General features: G+C 40.0%; 1 protein-coding gene across 2 annotated transcripts in view; it reads left to right on the top strand.

Moving 5' to 3' along the window:
- Positions 1-22,897, top strand: part of LOC135462064 (long-chain-fatty-acid--CoA ligase 5-like) — a 39,040-nt gene that overhangs the window by 2,834 nt on the left and 13,309 nt on the right. For both annotated transcript variants that reach the window (XM_064739415.1, XM_064739413.1), the window contains 14 exons: positions 352-419; positions 811-912; positions 1,849-1,948; positions 2,475-2,647; positions 3,444-3,476; positions 7,223-7,274; positions 7,925-7,998; positions 8,407-8,484; positions 9,117-9,251; positions 9,982-10,064; positions 16,210-16,360; positions 19,759-19,831; positions 22,134-22,222; positions 22,456-22,572. In XM_064739415.1, coding sequence (XP_064595485.1) covers positions 352-419; positions 811-912; positions 1,849-1,948; positions 2,475-2,647; positions 3,444-3,476; positions 7,223-7,274; positions 7,925-7,998; positions 8,407-8,484; positions 9,117-9,251; positions 9,982-10,064; positions 16,210-16,360; positions 19,759-19,831; positions 22,134-22,222; positions 22,456-22,572 — 1,328 coding nt within the window. The remainder of the gene's footprint in view (positions 1-351; positions 420-810; positions 913-1,848; positions 1,949-2,474; positions 2,648-3,443; positions 3,477-7,222; positions 7,275-7,924; positions 7,999-8,406; positions 8,485-9,116; positions 9,252-9,981; positions 10,065-16,209; positions 16,361-19,758; positions 19,832-22,133; positions 22,223-22,455; positions 22,573-22,897) is intronic.

The raw sequence follows: 22,897 nt of genomic DNA, 5'->3' as shown, positions 1-22,897 counted from the left end.
CTCTTAATACATGAATAGAAGCGTTAGATTCCATACTCATGTAATATATAGTATGACCACATCATGAAATTATTTATTTACATGTAGTCTGTGATTAATTTTGGGTGATATTTCCATACCAGTTTTTTTTGCCAACTCTCAATTCATGAATACATCGGAATAAACATCCTTGAGAGAGGTCGTGTGTTTGCCCACATATAGATACGTATGAGCAGACACTTTCAGCTTGTCCAGTGAGCATATTTTATTACTGCGAAATTAAGGGTTGTTCTGCATATCGTATTAGGAATGCAGTAAGTCACCTTATCTACAGTATGTTCACATTTGAATAACTGAGACGTGTGTTAACAGGAAATGGCAAATGCTTGGGGAAGAGAGGCGGCGCGGAAGGTCACTATCAATGGCTGACATACGCGGAGGTGAGCATAGTCATTTGCTGTTATATGCTAAGTGATTATTATAATTGGCTGACACTCACGGAGTTGTTCATAATCAGTTGCTGCTGTATGATAAATGAGTTTTGTCGGTGTAATCCTCTGGCATGTTGAGATAGATATTATAACTAAATATCGTATGATCAAAGTTATTTTCAGTGGACTTTATGGGATAAGTAAACATGATCATCATCACTGTCTGATTTACGCTCGGTTTAGTAATACCAGTGGCTGTCATATATTAAATGAGAATTACTGCTTTTCTGTTGAATACGATCAGTGTCTAGCCCTTTTTAAAAAGCGACTTTTATACTAATGAGGATTGTTGATTATTGTTGTTCTCACGGACCCGTTCATGTCAAGCTTGATGTTGTAGGTTTTTGACAGGGTGAAGGATTTCGGATCGGGCCTACTGGAGTTAGGCTTATGTCCCCGTCAGGGGACGTTCCTGGGCATTTACAGCCTTAGCCGGATTGAGGTGCGACACGCACGTACCATTACCCATTCAAATGTTCCCTCTGTACCAATAGAAATTGAAATTTTACTTCTGTACCATTGTCCACTGAAATTTCACTTCTGTTTTTTATTACCCATTGGGATGTACTTCTGTACCATTACCTATTGAAATCATACTTCTCTACAATTACTCACTGGATTTTTCCTTCTGTACCATTACCCAATGGAATTTGCCCTTTGTACTATTATCCATTTGAATTGGACTTCTGTACCGTTACCCACTGTAGTTTTACCTCTGTTTCTTATTGAGATTTTACGTATGTACAGATACCCATTGGAATTTGAATTGTGTTCCATTATACCAAAGCTATAAGCTTGGCGTAAAAGCCTAGAGCTCACAGATATACCCCTTGAGAATGGAATAAACCCAGACCAGTTAAAACATATTTGTGCCCCCATCTAAGGCTAAGCCACCAAATGTGTTGCTTGTTGACTGTTGACTCTGTTGTCGGCGATGCTGTAGTTAAGTATTTAAAACATCTTTTAAACATGTAAGAATATTGAACATTAACTGCATTTAATACAACTTTCAATATTTATCTGATTTTGTTTTCGATTTTAGGTAGTTTTAGTGTTGCATCGCCTTATTCTATATACCGCGCTACTGTAGCATAGTTCAAATGACAATGTGGCTGTTTTGCATGTCCTGTGTTACGACAACGTTATCTATATAAGCATTGCATGTTCTGTGTTTTACTGAAGCACTAATGTGCGTCCAGTAACATAGCCTGTTTTGCTCTATTACACGTTCTCTATTACATGTTACGGTAAAATGGCCTGTTTAAGCTGTATTGCGTGTCCTGTGTTGCAGTAAAATGGCCTTATATTAGCTGTTTCGTAGCTCCCGAAGTGTAGTAGCATGGTTTGTTTGATTCTGTAGCGGTTTTCCATATTTCAGTGGACCCTGACGGAGCAAGCCGTGAATGCGTATTCCATGGTGGTAGTGCCCCTCTACGACAGCCTGGGGCGCGGGGCAACTTCCTTCATCATCAACCAAGGTAACCTTATCCAGCAGAGGTTAGGGAAATAACACCCTCTCGGTCAAGACTTACATGTACGTTCATGAATAATGGTTATGGAAACTACCCATTCAAAAGCAGACCGTGTCGGCCAATCTGCTCCATTTTAGCACCACATTAGAAAGAACCATTCATTCTGAACACGAAACGATAATTCTCTTGACAAGCCTCTAATTGCAGAGAAATGACATACACAATCGCAATATGACTGTAAATGAATGTATGAATAAAAAATATAATGAAAAAGATCCTATTATTTTCCGTCAGAGTTTCATGTACTGCTTTCTATATTGCATGCCCCAATTTTCGTGTTGACCAAAAACAGTAGAGAACATCTGGCTCAGTTCATTTTAAATTGCAAGAAAGCGGCCCATGAATTGTTCTCATTATCTGGGCGTTATTCGTAAACAGCGCAGCTCGGGAAAGACTTTAACAGACAGCAAATGTACTGTTACTGTCAGAGCTACACATTTCTTCAAGGTGAAAACTGTTATGTGTTCGTTAGCTGAGCTAGAGACGGTGGTGTGTGACAGCGAAAACCGAGCAATGAGTCTGGTGAGGAACGCAAAGAAAACCCCGTCGCTAAAGCGACTGATAATGATGGACGCGCTGAGTGAGCGACTAGTGGTCGAAGGTCGGGCAGTTGGCGTGGACATTAAGTCCTTCTCCTATGTCGAGGTGAGCTTATCAACAATATCAACAAGTCTATATGGCACATTAAATTTTGTAAAATATTTCCATTCAGATACCCCTGCTTTTAAATTTCGGAATTCTTCCAAAGCAGTTCACAGCATGAGGAATCAGAGACAAGATGGACTCAGTTCTCACTGACTTTAATAGACGACCAACTCTAAGCTGTAAACAGCGTCTAGCATTTAACGCAACTTTCCATTTGCAACTACCATTAAAAATACTATCTTTGCTGCGCTGATTGGTTTACCACCTTGATCAGACGATTTGAAAGTTTTTTAACCGGAACTGGACATACCGTCACCGTTATCCAATGAGATACTTATCTGGCCGCAAGGGATTTATGTAAATAGAAAATTTAGGACGTGTCAATCAAAGGCACCGTAAGTATGTCTAGCATGTCTTGTGAAAAGGCGTGTCGGGCCGACTTGATCAAACAACTTTGATCAAAAAGATCAAACACCCCAAGTAGAATTAACTGTTTATGTCATTTTAAATATAGGACGTGCTTGTTGTCATTCCAACAAAGAGTAGAAATTTTGTACGTTATACTATTTTGCTTGTCATCGCCCGTGAATGTTGGCAACCTATGCATCATTTGATAAACTACTTATTTGGATACTGTACTTTGTTAACATTCGTCTGCTATAGAATCGGGTGTATCGATTATAAGTTCCTGCTGGATCACGGTAGTCATGTACTTATATATAAGAAGTGTCTAACTTGATAACATAAACACATGATGAGCTTGTACTATCTACATGATGTTCTGTTATGATTACAGGATCTGGGTCGCAGCCACCCGCGGGAACCTGTGGTACGTATGCAGCTTTCCTAAAGCTTATGGAAATCTTTACTACACATTTCTTTCATAGCCCTTGCCATTTTTTGGGAACAACTGCCCACTCCATACTTGCCTACATATCATTGATAGCTCTTGGTCATCCTGTTGCTAATCTAATCCGCCCCAACTCCATTCTGATGTTAGTTCTACCAGTTATCATCTTCAGCCCCTCTGGATCATTCTCCAGTCTCTAATACTGCACTTATCTTTGCACTTGGTCTTTTCATCTCACAATATTCTCATCATTACGCACCTCTGAACTACTGACTTCCCATGTCTTTCTCATCATTACGCACCTCTGAACTACTGACCACTCCACATGACTTCCCATGCCTTTCTAATCATTACGCACCTCTGAACTACTGACCACTCCACATGACTTCCCATGCCTTTCTCATCATTACGCACCTCTGAGCTACTGGCCAGTCCACATGGCTTCCCATGCCTTTCTGATCACTATACACCTCTGAGATACTGGCCATTCCACATGACTTCCATGGCTTTCTCATCATTACGCATCTCTGAGCTATTTGCCACTCCAGTCTACCTGGCATGTCTTTACCATTACGCACCTCTGAGGTACTGACCACTGGACATGACTTGTCATGCCTTTCTCATCATTACGCACCTCTGAACTACTGACCTCTCTACATTCGCTGCCTTTCTCATCATTACACACCTCTGAACTACTGACCTCTCTACATTCGTAGCCTTTCTCGTCATTACGCACCTCTGAACTACTGACCTCTCTACATTCGTTGCCTTTCTCATCATTACGCACCTCTGAACTACTGACCTCTCTACATTCGCTGCCTTTCTCATCATTACGCACCTCTGAACTACTGACCTCTCTACATTCGCTGCCTTTCTCATCATTACGCACCTCTGAACTACTGACCTCTCTACATTCGCTGCCTTTCTCGTCATTACGCACCTTTGAACTACCGACAACTCCACATGACTTCCCATGCCTTTCTCATCATTACGCACGTCTGAACTACTGATCACTCCAAATGACTTCCCATATGTTACTCAACATTACGCACGTCTGAACTACTGATCACTCCAAATGACTTCCCATATGTTACTCAACATTACGCACGTCTGAACTACTGATCACTCCAAATGACTTCCCATATGTTACTCAACATTACGCACGTCTGAACTACTGATCACTCCAAATGACTTCCCATATGTTACTCAACATTACGCACGTCTGAACTACTGATCACTCCAAATGACTTCCCATATGTTACTCAACATTACGCACGTCTGAACTACTGATCACTCCAAATGACTTCCCATATGTTACTCAACATTACGCACGTCTGAACTACTGATCACTCCAAATGACTTCCTATATGTTACTCAACATTACGCACGTCTGAACTACTGATCACTCCACATGACTTCCCATATGTTACTCAACATTACGCACGTCTGAACTTACTGACCGCTCCACATGACTTTAACATTGTCCTGCCTACGCACATTGACCCGGCACTAGATACATACATGAAACTGAAGACCTGCTTACGCCTCGCCCACCAAATTTTATCTCACTACAAACCTATGCTTATCTTGGTATATCAATGAGGTCCACGCTCAGGCTTTATATAGGAATCTCCCCCTCACCCCCTCACCCCCTCACCCACCTCCTTTATGTTATTCTGAGCATATTTGTATATTTGTATAGCGGTATACATATACACGGTACACTGGTACATGTACATGTAAGTGACAGGACATGTACTTACTGTTATGTATTTACTTGTATTTTTCGACAATGTCAAGCCTAAGTTTATCTTCTTGATCTTTTACTATGGCTTACCGAGTCAATCTTTTCCTTTAATTTCCATAACTTTTTGTAGTGGCGTGCTTTACTTTTGGATGTAGGCAAACACTGCTTTTGTTATAGACCAACACTTTACACAGTTTCTTCTCATCATAATGATGACCATCGTCGTATAAGTGAAATATTCTCGAGTATGGCGTTAAACACCAATCAGATAAATTAATAAATGAATATAGATTATAACACTATTTCTTTTAAAAGGCCACAAAAGTGCAGTCTTAGATAACACTACGTTTAGGTGTAGAAATCTACACTATCAAGTAGTGTTGGTCAACTTAAATACCGTGTTCTAGAAGATCTCCGGTTTATTTGGGTTGTCTCAATTTCACCGTCTAGTATTAGGTGTCTCACCTTCACCGCCTGGTCTGCGGTTCTTTTGGGGTGTCTCAATTGCACTGTCTAGTATCAGATGTCTCACTTCCAGCACCTGGTCTTCGGTTCTTTTGTGGTGTCTCAATATCACCGTCTAGTATTAGGTGTCTCATTTTCACCGCCTGGTCTTTGGTTCTTTTGTGGTGTCTCAATTTCACCGTCTAATATTAGGTGTTTCAATTTCACCTCCTGGTGTTGGGTTCTTTTGAGGCGTCTCAATTTCACCATCTAGTATTAGATGTCTCACTCTCACCGTCTGGCCTTCGATTCTTTTGAGGTGTCTCATTTTCACGCTCTGGTATTAGGTTCTCAATCCCACCGCCTGGCCTTCGATTCTTTTGAGGTGTCTCAATTTCACCCTCTGGTATTAGGTTGTCAATTTCACCGCCTTGTCTTCGGTTGTTTTGAGATGTCTCAATTTCACCCTCTGGTATTAGGTTCTCAATCTCACCGCCTTGTCTTCGGTTCTTCTAAGGTGTCTCAATTTCACTGTATATTATATACTAGAGTACGGTACTAATAGAACACTTATTTATAGTGATCCATAATAATCACATGAAACAATGTTATTGTTCATGTAGCTGAAATTATATGGTGAATCACTGACTAGCGTGGCGTAAAAGATCTCGGTATTCCGTTTTTTTCTGCTGGATCGACAAGGAAAAAGTGCTGAATAAAACACAGAGGTGATTATATACACTATACTTCCAGTAAATTTATTTATTTATTTGATTTCTGTTTTACGCCGTACTCAAGAACATTTCACATATAAGACGGGAGCCAGCATTATGGTGGGAGGAAAACCCACAACCATCCGCAGGTTGCTGCCAGACCTTCCCACTTACGGCCGGAGAGGAAGTCGGCATGAGCTGGGCTTCTTCCAGCAAAGGAAAGCAATATATCAGGATTGTGATGAGTTACACGTGGACCTTAACCGTTATTGTGTTGCTTTATTGATATCTGAATTATGAGACACTGGCAGAATACGTAAATAGAAACTGGACAATACCTACTTATCATGTATAGTTACATGATAAGCCTCCTAAGAACCCCATGTAACGCGGTAGCATTGCTGATAAGCCTCCTAAGAACCCCATGTAACGCGGTAGCATTGCTGAATAAAGCATATATATTTGAAAGAGATAACAGGTTACAAGTGTTTGTTGAATAATATCTAATATTTAAATAAATTAAATGACAAGCATAATCAGTTGTTAATTATGAAACGAAACATGAAAGGGGTAAGGTGAAAACGTTTTCATTAACAAATGTGCCCACTCAGCCAATACAGCTTTAAAAGTAGCCAAAATAAATACACGTTGTGTTAAAGTTGTATGCATATATACCTATGAAAAACATAGAAAAAGTGGTAGTATTTTGTTACGAAGAAATAAGTATTACCATTCGTCTGTTGATAATTATACTGGGATTAATAAAATTTCGTAACATGTATGTATAGTAAAATAAGCCAAATTTTGATCTGTTTAAACAGCCTCCGAAACCAGAGGACTTAGCGACTATCTGTTATACCAGCGGCACCACAGGTATGCGTATACCATGATGCTCCTTACTGCTCAGACTACACAATTATCTAACATCCGTGAATGATGAGCTCGGGGATATAAGTGCCATTGGGATGATCGGAGCCCAGTCCTGCTGTTTTGCTTTCGCATATTACCTCGGAACCGTGGAATATGCGACCAAAAGACCATAACCTTTTCTGCATGAAAAGAGAAGCAGAATAAACATTTAGGACTGGCCAGAATACTTCACATTCGATTATTCTAGTCCGGGAAAATAGAAAATTAAAAATAAAACAATTTGAATATTGTCATAGCTATGGTTGGATGTTTTAAGAACTTCTAGAATTCGCAGTAGGTGACGATGTACAGTTTAACGACGCCACATGAAGTAGTTCCATAACTCCATCCCCCCTCCCCCCGCCTCTGTTTTAGGTGGTCTCAAAGCATCATTGTCGATAGTTTCATAACAAGTTACACATTTTCTTGTTTTCATGAGACCTTCAAGAGATAATGTTGGTAGTTCCATAACAAGGTCCATGTTTTCTTGTTTTAGATGATTTTAAAGCGACAGTATTTGTAGAACATAACTAGATAAACATTTTCTTGTTTTCATGATCCTGAACTGCTAATGTTTATAGTTGCATAACAAATTTCATGTTTTCTTGCATTAGGTGATCCCAAGGGAGTAATGTTATCTCATTTCAACATCGCTGCCAATGTCGATTTCATCACAAAGTTTGATTTCGTAAGTTCCTCTCAAGGTTCCTGTTTATAAATTTCGAACAATGCTTCCGGGAACTGGAGTGCTAAAGAATGCTGTATGTTATGTTTATATATTCATAAATAACTGAATATTAGTGCCCATTTATAACTACGTTCTTATCTTATTTACGGGGATTTTGTTGGAGTGATAAAACTATCTGAAACAGCTGGTTGCTAGTTTTGAAAGAATAATAAACATGTGTAATATAATATAAACAGACCTTGCGAAATAATTAGCATACTGAATGTAACAATGTGTTATATTCTGGTGGAATAACTAATGTACTTAGTTTACCTCTGTGCTAAACCCGGAAATGTAATACATTCATCTGCAGACTTATACGTAAATTATTTATGTAGTTTGAATTGATTGCCCTATTTGATCCAACAGTTTGGCTTTAGAGTCACCCCTGACGATGTTCACATGTCATATCTACCGCTGCCGCATATGTTCGAGAGGTGCATGCAGGTAAGTTGATGTACAAAGGCAACATTTGTGGCAACACATGTGTTCCAGAGGTGATGCAGGGAAGTCGATGGCCAAAGGCCAAAGGCCAAATTTTCGGTGGTTCGTAAGTGAGAGAGGTACATGCAAGTAAATCGATGGCTACACATGTATATTACCATTTGCCGAATCTGTTGGAGGAATGTATATTTCATAGTGTTCATGTAAATAAGCGAATGACTGTAGTCCAACTCTGACAACTGTACACACGTATATGACAGGTCTACGTTTAAGGGTTATCGTTGAGGTCAAAGAATATACACATTAAGCTGTCTAGGTTTCGGAAAAGTATATTATTAGAGTGATAAACGCATTATTGTTGCTGACAATGCTACAGACACCAATGTTCAATCACCTGCCAGGACAAGATAAACCTTTAATATGATAACATTTGATGCTTTTTTATTAACTGGAATTTCATCCGCTTTAATTACATATGTTTTCTCGCAATTTTATTGCGGTGTCCTGAAATAGCTACTAATTCACTGAATTCTACTGATCTTTGTTCAGGGACCGGAAGTAAAATTCTCTCTAACAGAGACATAAGTGGTTTGTCTGTCGCACTGATATCACTTCATTCTTGTTATTTCACAAAGTTCATGATGTTCACCAATGGTGGACAGATCGGGTTTTACCAAGGCGACATTAAGCGCCTGACGGACGACATCGCCGAGCTGAAGCCGACCATCTTCGCCACTGTACCCAGACTACTGAACAGGCTCTACGACAAGGTAGCCGCTTAGCTATCAAGGCAATTATGTGAGGTCTTATTCTAGCTTAAAATAGATTGTGAATTGCACAGTTCAGAAATCCGTGTTAGTTGATGATGAAAATTTTGTTTGATGGCGGCTCCCTTGGAATGAATGATGTGTGACAAGTCTAAGCGTACGTGTATCTAAAACAGGCGTGCTGATGATACCACGCAGTTACAAGCCATACTATATGGATGAAATCAGCATGGGCAGGTTACATAATGCAGGAAGTTGTCAAATCCACAGCATTTGATATACACAGATGTACATATATATGTGCGTGAAAAAAAAATTGTGACTATTAAATTGAAGATTATTCTCAGAACGAAACGTGTAGTTACAACTACTGCAATGTGGATAATGTCAACATGAGTAAATTGCATAAGGCAGTATATGGCGTACTAAAATCCACACACAAAACATAAAAAAGTCATGTAGATATGCTTATCACGCAGATAAGAAAATCCCTGCCAGTTAAATTATCTTCCTGACTTGTCAAATAACCAAAAAAGATTAACTGCGGGTCCTACACTCTGAAAGCATTTTTTTTGTCTAAACCAAGAACAATGTTCAATCATCTAATGGTACCTACTTAATTAAGTACAGTCTGGGCTTAAGAAAGATTAAGTCTATCTTAATCCCAAGTATGCCCCATGTATAGATCTGTCGTCATTTTCATATGTTTCACAGATTTTTTCCTTTCCAACAGATTTTGTCGGCCTCAAAGACCAATCGTTTCAAGTCTTTAATCTTCAACTTGGCCTTAAGAGCGAAGCTTGCTGAGATTAATCGGTGAGTGTTGAACCATGTCCACTACAGCTATTATTCAACGGATATGTGATAAAGAGTGTAGAGACATTCTGTGCAGCATCCTGTTGTACAGTTGTTTAAAGTGACTAATCTCAGGTAAATGTTGCTCAATGGGTTTCCGTGTATATTGTACATGTGACAAAGATAAAAAGCCTGCAGGCCTATACCAACAGTCCTGTAGCTTGTAAACACGCACCATACTCTCCGCAACACTTTGTTCTCAGCAACGCCATCTTCTTGGCTATACCATATTTTGTCAACACCGTTTTATTAGCAACACCATCCTTTTTACAACACCATCCAATTTCTGCAACCCCGCTTTTAGGAACCACAGAACGTGTCAACATACAGCCCTCATGGGAAGTTGGGAAATACATATATACATGTAAATGTCATCAAAACAATTCTCTCATCAAGCAAATAATATGCTGCTTGCCAAGGCGTCGGGAAACACCACCCTCTCAACGGCGTGTTCACAATGCCTGCCAACACCACCCTATCTGCAACAGGATAAAATGCCTGCCCTGTCTGCAACCGGATGACATCTACGCGGACACAACCTTGTCTGCAACCGGATAACATGTAGGCAAGCACCACTCTCTGTGCAACCGGATGGCATGTACGCGAACACAACCCTGTTTTCAACCGGATAACATGTACGCTAACACAACCCTGTCTGCAACCGGATAACTTGTACGCGAACACAGACCTGTCTGCAACCGGATAACATGCCTGCCAACACCACTCTGTTTGCAACCGGATAACATGCCTGCCAACACCACTCTTCAACCGGATAACATGTACGTGAACAGCACCATGTCTGCAACCGGATAGCATATCTGCCAATTTCACCCTGTTTACAGCCGTATAACATGTCTGACAACGTCATCTCGTCTGTAACCATATAACATGTCTGTCAACATCACCCTGTATGTAACCGTATAACATGCCTGCCAACATCACCCTATCTATAACCGTACGGTATAACTGCCAATATCACCCTGTCTGCAACCAGATAACATGTCTGCCAACATCAACCTTTCTACATGACCCTGTATATAACTGTATAACATGTCTGTAAAGGTGACCCTGTCTGTAACCGGATACCATGTCTGTAAAGACACGATCAGTTCAGAGGCAAAACATGGAGTAATTTGTTACCGTAAAGCAGACGTAATATTGTAAAGTGACGTAAAGTTTCTTAATGTTAACACAAACGATACAGTCCTCAGAGTTACCTCCCTTGTATCGTACAAGGCCAGATCTCCCCCTTTACGTTTACATTAAGGTCTGTGAAATCCATGAGTCGAGGAGAACAGACACAAGCTTTATATGACAATAGTATGAAAACAAATTTAAGAAAACACACACTTGCAGTCTTTGAATTTTAAACACCTCTAGAACATTAATGTGATCAAATCAAGACTTTTATTAAGGACACAAGACCTTTAACAATGTCCTGAAGAAAAACGACAAAATACAATCACAGATCTAGACGCTTCACTGGTCTGATTACACGCCCAAATGACGACGTTTTGTTTACATTAGGTTCTATTATAGGATCCGACAAGATACCTCTTGCTGATTCCTCAACATTTTGATTGTTAGGGTTTGTTTGACCTCTTTCAGTGGCCGGAATTCTCAGAATTACCACTAGAACTTGCTCACAAGGACTACACCGTACTTGAAGTAAATGTGTCCGGTGACGCCTATAAACACCCCCATTTTCCCCTTCAACAAGATACGATCTGGGATATCCAGCTGCCTGGATAACTGTGGCCATAGCATCTCACTGCTTATCAGACTCTAATTTCATGGGTACAGGATCTCCTGGATATAACGGAGGAAGATCTCTTGCACCATGTTTTCTATTGTAATAGAACGACTGATCAGACTTGGCTTTACAATCCCTCTACGACACCTCTGACTTACTGATGTAAGGGTACCTTACTACCTCACTATCGGAGGGTAAAGACGAGAAACTGGCTTTTTGTTTAACTCTCAGTTCAGCGATAGGCCTTACACAAGATCAAACAAAGAAACACGAAGACGCTTAAATAAGTTCAATACATATATTTTAAAAAATAGATAAATAAATTTAAGACATTTAATTTTAAATAAATAAATAAATATTTTAAATAAAATTAATAAATAAGACATTTAAATTTAAATAAATAAGACAAATAATTTTGTACAGCGTCCAAATTCAGACTGAAGTTTCCGGCTTCCAAAGGCGAGTCAGTTCACGTAAATATAGAATCTACAGTTAAGGTGGATTCCTCAATCTACGGATGACAGTCCGATAAGTGGTTAATTCCCCAACTGCCTGTGAATGTTTAACTTCTCAGGGCTGATGGGTTGATAGTAGCGCCCGTGATGTCGAGTTGTCGATGTATGTTTCTCCGGAAATATACACAAAGTCACTTTCAGGGTAAACAAGGAAGAAATGTACCAAATGGCACACATAGACAATGAGCGATACAAGCTTCAAAATAACGTCTCCAAAAATAGCAAGTGGAGAAACACAAAGTGCTCTGTACAGAAAATGGAGTATGAAAGACGAATGTCGTGAAAGCTGAAACCCAGCAAAATCCTTCACAGTGAATAACAGTAATTATGACTGCTCTCATAAAGACTCACACGCGGACTTGAATGAATGACTGCGAGCTTCACAACTCCGTCGATCATATTTATAGACTAACGTCAAAGAAAATTCTGGATGGTCGTAAACATGTTTACAACACCGATACATATTCCAGAATGTATACCCTACGTATAATGACACTATACTCATAAACACTGAAGCCCCGAGGTCATTGGACTGAATTGCAGTACAGGCCATAACGTAAACAAATGGGAAAATGTAGGTCAGACAATAACTCAGGAAGAAATAAAACAAACTATAATACAATGTTTAAAGATGGCTTCGTAACACTGGGCCATTTGGATTCTAGGGATTACGGAAGAACAGGCACTTTAGTATGAACCTGACATGATAGCATTAGTTCCATCGGGCTATATACGGTGGAGGATGTCGGAGTATCCCTATGGTATAGCAAAGCTAAGAACGGGTAACCCTGATGGAGAATATTTTAGGACTTCTTACAGCTCTTTAAGCTTCCCCATTCGACTGATGGAAATGAGGGCTACTTGACACATGCTCATTTTTGTACTGAGTTGTAAACTTCTTAAACTCACTACAGGCAAATTGGGGACCCCTATCACTGACTAATGTTTTAGGTATCCCCATTGGGACAGCATGTTTTTCAATTTCCCTATCACCATGGGTCATTTAGTTTGCGACAAAAGAGCAATTTCAATGTAACAGAATAATAATCAACCACAACTTGGTAACTTTCACCTTCTAAGTCACTTACATCAGCGGCAATTTTTTGCCATGGTCTCTCCGGCAATGGAGAAGATTTCAGTGTCTTATGAGTTGAGCACGGCGTTTTACTTGACAGAACTCACAGTTTATAATAACTCTTTCAAGACGATCATTTAATTCCGGCCACCACACGCTTTGTCTCTCTCTTTCACGGCACATACTCAACCCTCGATCTCCATGATAAATGTTTTCCAGAATGGTTGATCACATGGCTTACGGTATTACAATACGTGTGCCTCGCACAAGTATTCCGTCTATTACGCTAAATTCACGGCGTACGGAGTACAGGTTACGAAGATCATTTGCTACATCCTGCAGATATCTTGGCCAACCGGCCAACGTGTACGATATCGCTGTTTGCAAAGTAAGATCCTTGTCAACTTCAGATTTAATTTCCTTAAGGAAAGAATCACTGATGGGCAAGTTTGCACCTACCTCTTGCACATGCGCGACTACTTCTGTGTCAGATGTTTCAACTAGATTTATCGAGTCTAGAGGTATCGACAGAAGTTCTGACACTACCAGACACTTACACATATTCAGCTTTGGCACTGAATCTTATGACTCTCAGCAAAAGTCTCTGAGAACGAATTGGGGTTTCACTAATGTCATGTCATTTACTAATGTTCCTATCATTAACGAGTGGCACTAATGGCTTATGGTCAGTTACCAGCCGAAAGGTGTCCAGATCGCACAAATATCTGTTAAATTTCCCACAAGCCCAAGTGCTTGCCAGGCACTCCTTCTCAATTTGAGCATAATTCTGTTCAGTCACGGATAACCGAAGTGAACAATACGCTACGTGTTTAAACCCATCATCGTGCACCTTTAAGGTTACACCTCCAAGACCATACTGGCGTGAGTCTGCGCTTACAGCTTTGGGCTTACTGACTTCATAAAACGCTAGCACTGGCGCTTCTGAAATTAACACTTTCATTTTCTCAAAAGCTTCTTGCTGTGGCTTGTGCATGTCGAAACAACATCTTCCCACAACAAATTATTCAGTGGACTGGCTATCCGAGCCATATTTGCGACATGTCTACCCAAATAGTTAAACATACCCATTACTTGTCTAACTTTTTTAACATTAGTAGGCTGTTTAAGATCTTTCATTGTCCCGATCTTATCAAGAAGGGGCCTAATTCCATCCTTTGACACCATATGCCCTCAGAACTCTACACTTTCTTTCCTGAACTGACATTTGTCCTTGTTTAGCTTTAGGCATTTCTCCAGAATTCTCTCTGACACTTATCTAAGACTTCAGACCTATGAACAATAACATCATCCTGGAAAACTCCGACGTCAATGGTGACGACATACAAATTTGTAGCATTCAAACGACAGGTTTTTCCCGGGGTTACAGTCTCTCTCGAACCTGTCGACAATGGCTGGCAATTTCTTCCTATGGTCTTCCGATAGGGTCATTGTGTTGATCATTTCAATAGCTTCATCTCCAATAACGTGCAGGAAGACAGCACACTGAGTTGTCACTGACTTATCGCCGACACCGGACGTTATTCGGTACAAGTCCCATTGATGTTTAAAGTGGCGACAATTTTCGCTGACGCTACCACTGGAAAGATTCAGCGGATCCGGTGGTTTCAAGGAATCACCGTTACCACTAAGCCGAACAGTCCTCAATAAACCGTTCACCACTATGAAGTGAAGGGCGCAACTGTTTCTAACAGAGTTTGCAACTAAGTTGCAAATTTTAACCGCTGTCGCCACGTAAGGACACGATTAGTTTAGAGGCAAAACATGGAGTAATTTATTACCGGAAAGCAGACGTACAAGTGTCGTAATATTAACAAAAACAATACAGTCCTCAGAGTTATTTCCCTTGTATTGCACATAGACAGATCTCATTACAAAGTCTGCCAACATCACCTTGTCTGTAACCGGATAACATATCTACCAACATCACCCTGTCTGTAATTGGATAACATGTCTGTAACATGACCTTGTCTATAACCCTATAACACTGTCTACCAACATCACCCTTCCTGTAACCGTAAAAAGCGTGTGCCAACATCACCCTGTCTGCAACCGGTTAACACATCTGCCAACATCGCCGTGTGTATAACCGTACAACATGTCTGCCGATATCACCCTGTCTGTAACCAGATGACATATCTGCCAAAATGACTGTCTGTAACCGGATAACATGTCTGTCAACATCCACTGTCTCCATGACCTGACATCATGTCCGTCGATATCACCCTGTCTGTAACCAGATAACATATTTGCCAAAATGTCTGTAACCGGATAACAAGTCTCCCAACATCACTCTCTCTGTAACCGGATAACATGTCTGCCGATAACACATTGTCTGCAACCGGATAACATGTCTGTCAACACCACTCTCTCTGTAACCTGAAAGCATGTCTGCCGATTTCACCCTGCCTGTAATCAGATAACATGTCTGCCAACATCCCCCTGTCTGCAACCGGATAACATGTCTGGCAATATCACTCTCTCTGTAACCGGATAACATGTCTGTCAACGCCATTCTGTCTGTAACTGTATGACATGTGTGCCTACATAGCCCTGTCTATAAAAGGATAACATATCTGGCAAGATGACCTTGTCTGTAACTGCATAACATCTTTTGCTTAAATCACCTTGTCTGTAACCGTATAACATGTTCTCCAGTGTAACTTATCTTTGTGTTTGCCTGTGCGAACATATTGGTTCAGGACAACGTTACTTGTAACGTCAATATTGTATTTTATTCCCCAGGCACATTGTGCGGAATGATAGCTTGTGGGACCGACTTGTCTTCGGAAAGGTGCAGTCGATTTTAGGAGGTCGCCTCAAGTGCATAATCACAGGTTCGGCGCCAATTTCCCCCCTAGTGCTAAACTTTTTGAGATGTGTTTTCGGATGCCAGGTATGTTCTACTTACATCTAACTCACATAATACTTTACGCGTGATTAATTGTGATGACCAGATAGGCCTTTGTACACAAGTGTACAAAGCATAGTTCTGTTTGGTGTGTGTATACTAGGCGTTTAGCCATATTCTGTGACAACTCTGTGACAGTGAAATACCACAGATATGTACCTTTGAATTCCATTATTTTGAATATCATAACGATATTGTACAGAATTCTCTTCAATTTATGGCACTAAACGGAACGTGCCAAGTTCTTCAACAAATCATTTTCATTGGCAAACGTTACCGCTGTATATTATCACAGGACTTACAGTCTATTAATTACCACTACGTGTTACCACAGGAGTAATAGTTTATTGGTTACCACAATTTGTCAGCACATAAGTAACCGTCTACTGGTTACCACTGCGTGTTGCAAAAGGGCTTACTGTCAGTCCATTACCACTACTTGCTACCACAGGAGTAATTTTTTATTGCTTACTAAGCGCTACCACAGGACGTACTGTCTATTGGTTATCACTAAGTGCTACCACGGGAGTAACCGCCTACTCTTGAGTATGGTGCAAACCACAATCAAATAAATTTACAAATCACCGTTTATTCATTAGTACACAGAATACTTCGACTGCTCATTACCGCTCGTTCCATGTATCAATAAAATCTAATATTTGAATAATATGGTGGGCTTCACATTTTTTACCTAGTTGTGCTTAAGTCATGGTGATGGGAGGCATGTAGGCTGCTACTTTTCAAGCATTTACATCAACACTTAAAATAAAACCCAAGTGATGTGAGCTGACCGTAGGTTTCACTTGTTAGTTGTGACCATTTATCCAACTATCACACTGTCGTCAGTCCAGTTTGTATATGCTGATGTCGTCATTTTGGATCACCTTAAGTATCACGTGTTTGATGTTGTTATTTTTTTAGTCAAAACCTCTAAATAAATACAGAATATTTAAATGCAGTTTTGGCTTTTCAACTGACGGCTACTTACTTTTTGAGTGTACTCTTTCATTTTTCGGCCGGACTTACCATTCCTGTGGTATTACGTCCACACCATCTCTATGTTCTGTGGTATTATGTCCTTACCATCTCAATGTTCTGTAGTATTATGTCCTTACCATCTCAATGTTCTGTGGTATTATGTCCTTACCATCTCAGTGTTCTGTGGTATTATGTCCTTACCATCTCAATGTTCTGTAGTATTATGACCTTACCATCTCAATGTTTTGTAGTATTATGTCCTCACTATCTCTGTGTTCTGTAGTATTATGTCCTTACCATCTCATTGTTCTGTAGTATTATGTCCTTACCATCTCTATGTTCTGTGGTATTATGTCCTTACCATCTCAATGTTCTGTAGTATTATGTCCTTACCATCTCTATGTTCTGTAGTATTATGTCCTTACCGTCTCAATGTTCTGTAGTATTATGTCCTCACTATCTCTGTGTTCTGTAATATTACGTCCACACCATCTCAATGTTCTGTGGTATTATGTCCTCACTATCTCTGTGTTCTGTAGTATTATGTCCTTACCATCTCAATGTTCTGTAGTATTATGTCCTCACTATCTCCGTGTTCTGTAGTATTACGTCCACACCATCTCAATGTTCTGTAGTATTATGTCCTCACTATCTCTGTGTTCTGTAGTATTACGTCCTTACCATCTCTATGTTCTGTGGTATTATGTCCTTACCATCTCAATGCTCTGTGGTATTATGTCCTCACTATCTCTGTGTTCTGTGGTATTATGTCCTTACCATCTCAATGTTCTGTGGTATTATGTCCTTACCATCTCAATGTTCTGTAGTATTATGTCCTTACCATCTCAGTGTTCTGTGGTATTATGTCCTCACTATCTCTGTGTTCTGTAGTATTACGCCCTTACCATCTCTATGTTCTGTAGTATTATGTCCTTACCATCTCAATGTTCTGTGGTATTATGTCCTTACCATCTCAATGTTCTGTGGCATTATGTCCTCACTATCTTTGAGTTCTGTAGTATTATGTCCTTACCATCTCTATGTTCTGTAGTATTACGTCCTTACCGTCTCTATGTTCTGTAGTATTATGTCCTTACCATATCTGTGTTCTGTAGTATTATGATCTTACCATCTCAATGTTTTGTAGTATTATGTCCTCACTATCTCTGTGTTCTGTAGTATTATGTCCTTACCATCTCTATGTTCTGTAGTATTATGTCCTTACCATCTCTATGTTCTGTAGTATTACGTCCACACCATCTCAATGTTCTGTAGTATTATGTCCTCACTATCTCTGTGTTCTGTAGTATTACGTCCACACCATCTCAATGTTCTGTAGTATTATGTCCTCACTATCTCTGTGTTCTGTAGTATTATGTCCTTACCATCTCAATGTTCTGTAGTATTATGTCCTCACTATTTCTGTGTTCTGTAGTACTACGTCCTTACCATCTCAGTGTTCTGTGGTATTATGTCCTTACCATCTCTATGTTCTGTAGTATTATGACCTTACCATCTCAATGTTTTGTAGTATTATGTCCTCACTATCTCTGTGTTCTGTAGTATTATGTCCTTACCATCTCTATGTTCTGTAGTATTACGTCCTTACCATCTCTATGTTCTGCAGTATTATGTCCTTACCATCTCAATGTTCTGTGGTATTATGTCCTTACCATCTCAGTGTTCTGTGGCATTATGTCCTCACTATCTTTGAGTTCTGTAGTATTATGTCCTTACCATCTCAGTGTTCTGTGGTATTATGTCCTTACCATCTCAATGTTCTGTGGTATTATGTCCTTACCATCTCTATGTTCTGTAGTATTATGTGCTTACCATCTCAATGTTCTGTGGTATTATGTCCTTACCATCTCAGTGTTCTGTAGTATTATGTCCTTACCATCTCAATGTTTTGTGGTATTATGTCCTTACCATCTCTATTTTCCTCTAGTATTATGTCCTTACCATCTCAATGTTTTGTGGTATTATGTCCTTACCATCTCAGTGTTCTGTGGTATTATGTCCTCACTATCTCTGTGTTCTGTAGTATTATGTCCTTACCATCTCAGTGTTCTGTGGCATTATGTCCTCACTATCTCTGTGTTCTGTAGTATTACGTCCTTACCATCTCTATGTTCTGTAGTATTATGTCCTTACCATCTCTATGTTTTGTAGTATTACGTCCTTACCATCTCGATGTTCTGTAGTATTACGTCCTTACCAATGTTCTCAATGTTCTGTGGTATTAGTCCTTACGATCTCAATGCTCTGTGGTATTATGCCCTCACCATCTCAGTGTTCTGTAGTATTACGTCCTTACCATCTCAATGTTCTGTGGTGTTATGTTCTCACCATCTCTGTGTTCTGTAGTATTACGCCCTTACCATCTCTCTGTTCTCTGGTGTTAGGTCCTGGAGGGCTACGGTCAGACAGAAACCACGGCACCTATCGCTCTTCACATTCCCGACGACTGTGACACTGGTAAGCACAGGTTCCTGTTCTTAATCGGGGGAGCCTTCCTGGCGGAGTATCTTATTGTCACACAAGCATTCTGGTATCTGTGATCTTCCTCATAGCCCTGTAGGAGTGATCTTATACATTTGAGCTCTGTAGAAGTGATCTTTTGTATATCTCTGTTGAAGCATTCTTCTGTATATCTCTGTAGGCGTAATCTTCTGTATAGCACTGAAGCTGTGATGTTCTGTATGGTCTTGTAGGCGTGGTCTTCTGTATGGTCTTATAGGCGTGGTCTTCTGTATGGCCTTGTAGGCGTGGTCCTCTGCATTGTCTTGTAGGCGTGGTCATCTGTATGATCTTGTAGGCGTGGTCTTCTGTATGATCTTGTAGGCGTGGTCTTCTGTATAACCCAGTTGATGTGATGTGTTTAACCCTGTAGATGTTGTCTTCTGTATAACCCTGTAGATGTGATCTTCTGTATAGCCCTGTAGATGTGATCTAGTGTATAGCCCTGTAGATGTTATCTTCTGTATAACCCTGTAGATGTGATCTTCTGTATAGTCCTGTAGATGTTATCTTCTGTATAACCCTGTAGGTGTGATCTTCTGTATAACCCTGTAACGTATAGCCCTGTAGGCGTGGTCTTCTGTATAACCCTGTAGGTGTGATCTTCTGTATAGCCCTGTAGATGTGATCTTCTGTATAACCCTGTAGATGTTATCTTCTGTATAGCCCTGTAGATGTGATCTTCTGTATAGCCCTGTAGATGTTATCTTCTGTGTGACCCTGTAGATGTGATCTTCTGTATAACCCTGTAGATGTGATCTTCTTCATTACCCTGTAAAGTATAGCCCTGTAGGCGTGGTCTTCTGTATAACCCTGTAGGTGTGATCTTCTGTATAGCCCTGTAGATGTTATCTTCTGTATAGCCCTGTAGATGTGATCTTCTGTATAACCCTGTAGATGTGATCTTTTGTATAACCCTGTAGATGTGATCTTCTGTATAGCCCTGTAGATGTTATCTTCTGTATAGCCCTGTAGATGTTAACTTCTGTATAGCCCTGTAGATGTGATCTTCTGTATAGCCCTGTAGATGTTATCTTCTGTATGACCCTGTAGATGTGATCTTCTGTATAACTCTGTAGATGTGATCTTCTTTAAAACCCTGAAAATGTGGTCTTAAGTATAGCCCTGTAGGCGTGGCCTTCTGTATAACCCTGTAGGTGTGGTCTTCTGTATAGCCCTGTAGGCGTGGTCTTCTTTATAGCCCTGTAGGCGTGGTCTTTTGTATTGCCCTGTTGATATGATGTTCTGTATGGTCTTGTAGGCGTCGTCTTCTATATAACCCGTAGATGTGATCTTCTGTATAACCCTCTAGATGTGAACTTCGGTATAGATCTGTAGGCGTGGTCTTCTCTATAACCCTGTAGGTAGTGTCTTCTTTATAACCCTGTATGCGTGGTCTTCTGTATAGCTCTGTTGATATAATCTTCTGTATAACCCTGTAGATGTGATCTTCTGTATAACCCTGTAGATGTGATCTTCTGTATAAGCCTGTAGATGTGATCTTCTGTATAACCCTGTAGATGTGATCTTTTGTATAACCCTGTAGATGTGATCTTCTGTATAGCCCTGTAGATGTTATCTTCTGTATAGCCCTGTAGATGTGATCTTCTGTATAACCCTGTAGATGTGATCTTCTGTATAACCCTGTAGATGTGATCTTCTGTATGATCTTGTAGGCGTGGTCTGTCTATCCTTGTAAATGTGGAATTCTTTATAACCCTGTAGATGTGATTTTCTGTGTAGCCCTGCAGGTGTGGTCTTCTTGTAGATACAATTCTCCAAATGCACATGAAGTGTTATAATTTTAATGACTGTAGACATCTTCCGTTCATTCTTCAGTCTATTGAAGTGACAGTGACAAAACTCTGAACATGTCTGTTCATCAGTGCCATTTGTTGCTTAAAGAGCCATTGATGTGAAACAGAATACATATAAGTTTAAATTAGGATGATAAACCTAACACTTTTACTTCATAGTTAAGTTTCAGTTTATAAATGTAAGTTACTTCATGTTTTCAAACTGACCAAACAACCAGTGAAATCACACGTATTCTAATGGAAGTGGTCCCTACAGAAAATCGCATTTTGACCGAAATAAATCCATTACAAACTCATTTAAGGCATAAAACTTTAGCCCATTTTGCCAAAAACAATATATATGCGATTCTGCTAGTTTCAATTTTCATCAGACAATGTTCTTTCAATGAACCTTTAATATAAAACGAAAGGTTTGACGATCAGTTCTCATTGTATTGCCTCAGATTATATCGGCGGGCCGACACCGTGTCATTATGTGAAACTGACAGACGTTCCGGACATGGGCTACTTTGTCAGCGAGAAGAAAGGAGAGGTATATATATTACACGTCACAAGCGGAAATTTCGGTCAGAATAACGCCAGGTTCGCAGATTGGGAGCCCTTATTAGCTGTAACAAAACTACATGATCGCCATGATGTCAGGAGGCAGGATATACTGCACGTTGTATTAAAACTAATTGAGAGCCACCATGCCAACCAAAGAAATCGTCCAAAATTTTTATCTATAGTCTTAATTTTGGTAATGATTTTTTTTTTTATCGACAGATATGCGTAAAAGGCCCCGATGTGTTTTCGGGGTACTACAAATCCCCGGAGAAAACCGCCGAAGTGTTTGACGAGGAGGGATGGTTACTGACTGGAGACATCGGCCAATGGCGAGAGGCTAGTGGGATACTGATTTACATGAGAGGATTCTTTTTGTCAGACAATAACAGAATCTAAAATCACAGGGCACATACACATCGGCTTCCAGCTGACCATACCAACAACTTACTATATCCAATAAATTACTGTAGGATTAATGGCTGAAGGAGGCGCTGGTAGCAAAAGTATAAACCTATAATACTGCAGTGGCAACGGCATGAAAGCGCAGTGCGTGCGAAAAAGAAAAAACACAAACCTGTCGGTGTGTGATGAATAGCTGTAGTGGTTGGTAATTACGTCAATATGTTGTGTGTGACGATAACAGAAGAATAAACCTTTATCT

The sequence above is a fragment of the Liolophura sinensis genome, chromosome 1 (assembly GCF_032854445.1).
Source record: "Liolophura sinensis isolate JHLJ2023 chromosome 1, CUHK_Ljap_v2, whole genome shotgun sequence".
In the NCBI taxonomy this organism is placed as follows: domain Eukaryota; kingdom Metazoa; phylum Mollusca; class Polyplacophora; order Chitonida; family Chitonidae; genus Liolophura; species Liolophura sinensis.
This window is presented reverse-complemented; position numbering and strand designations above follow the sequence as displayed.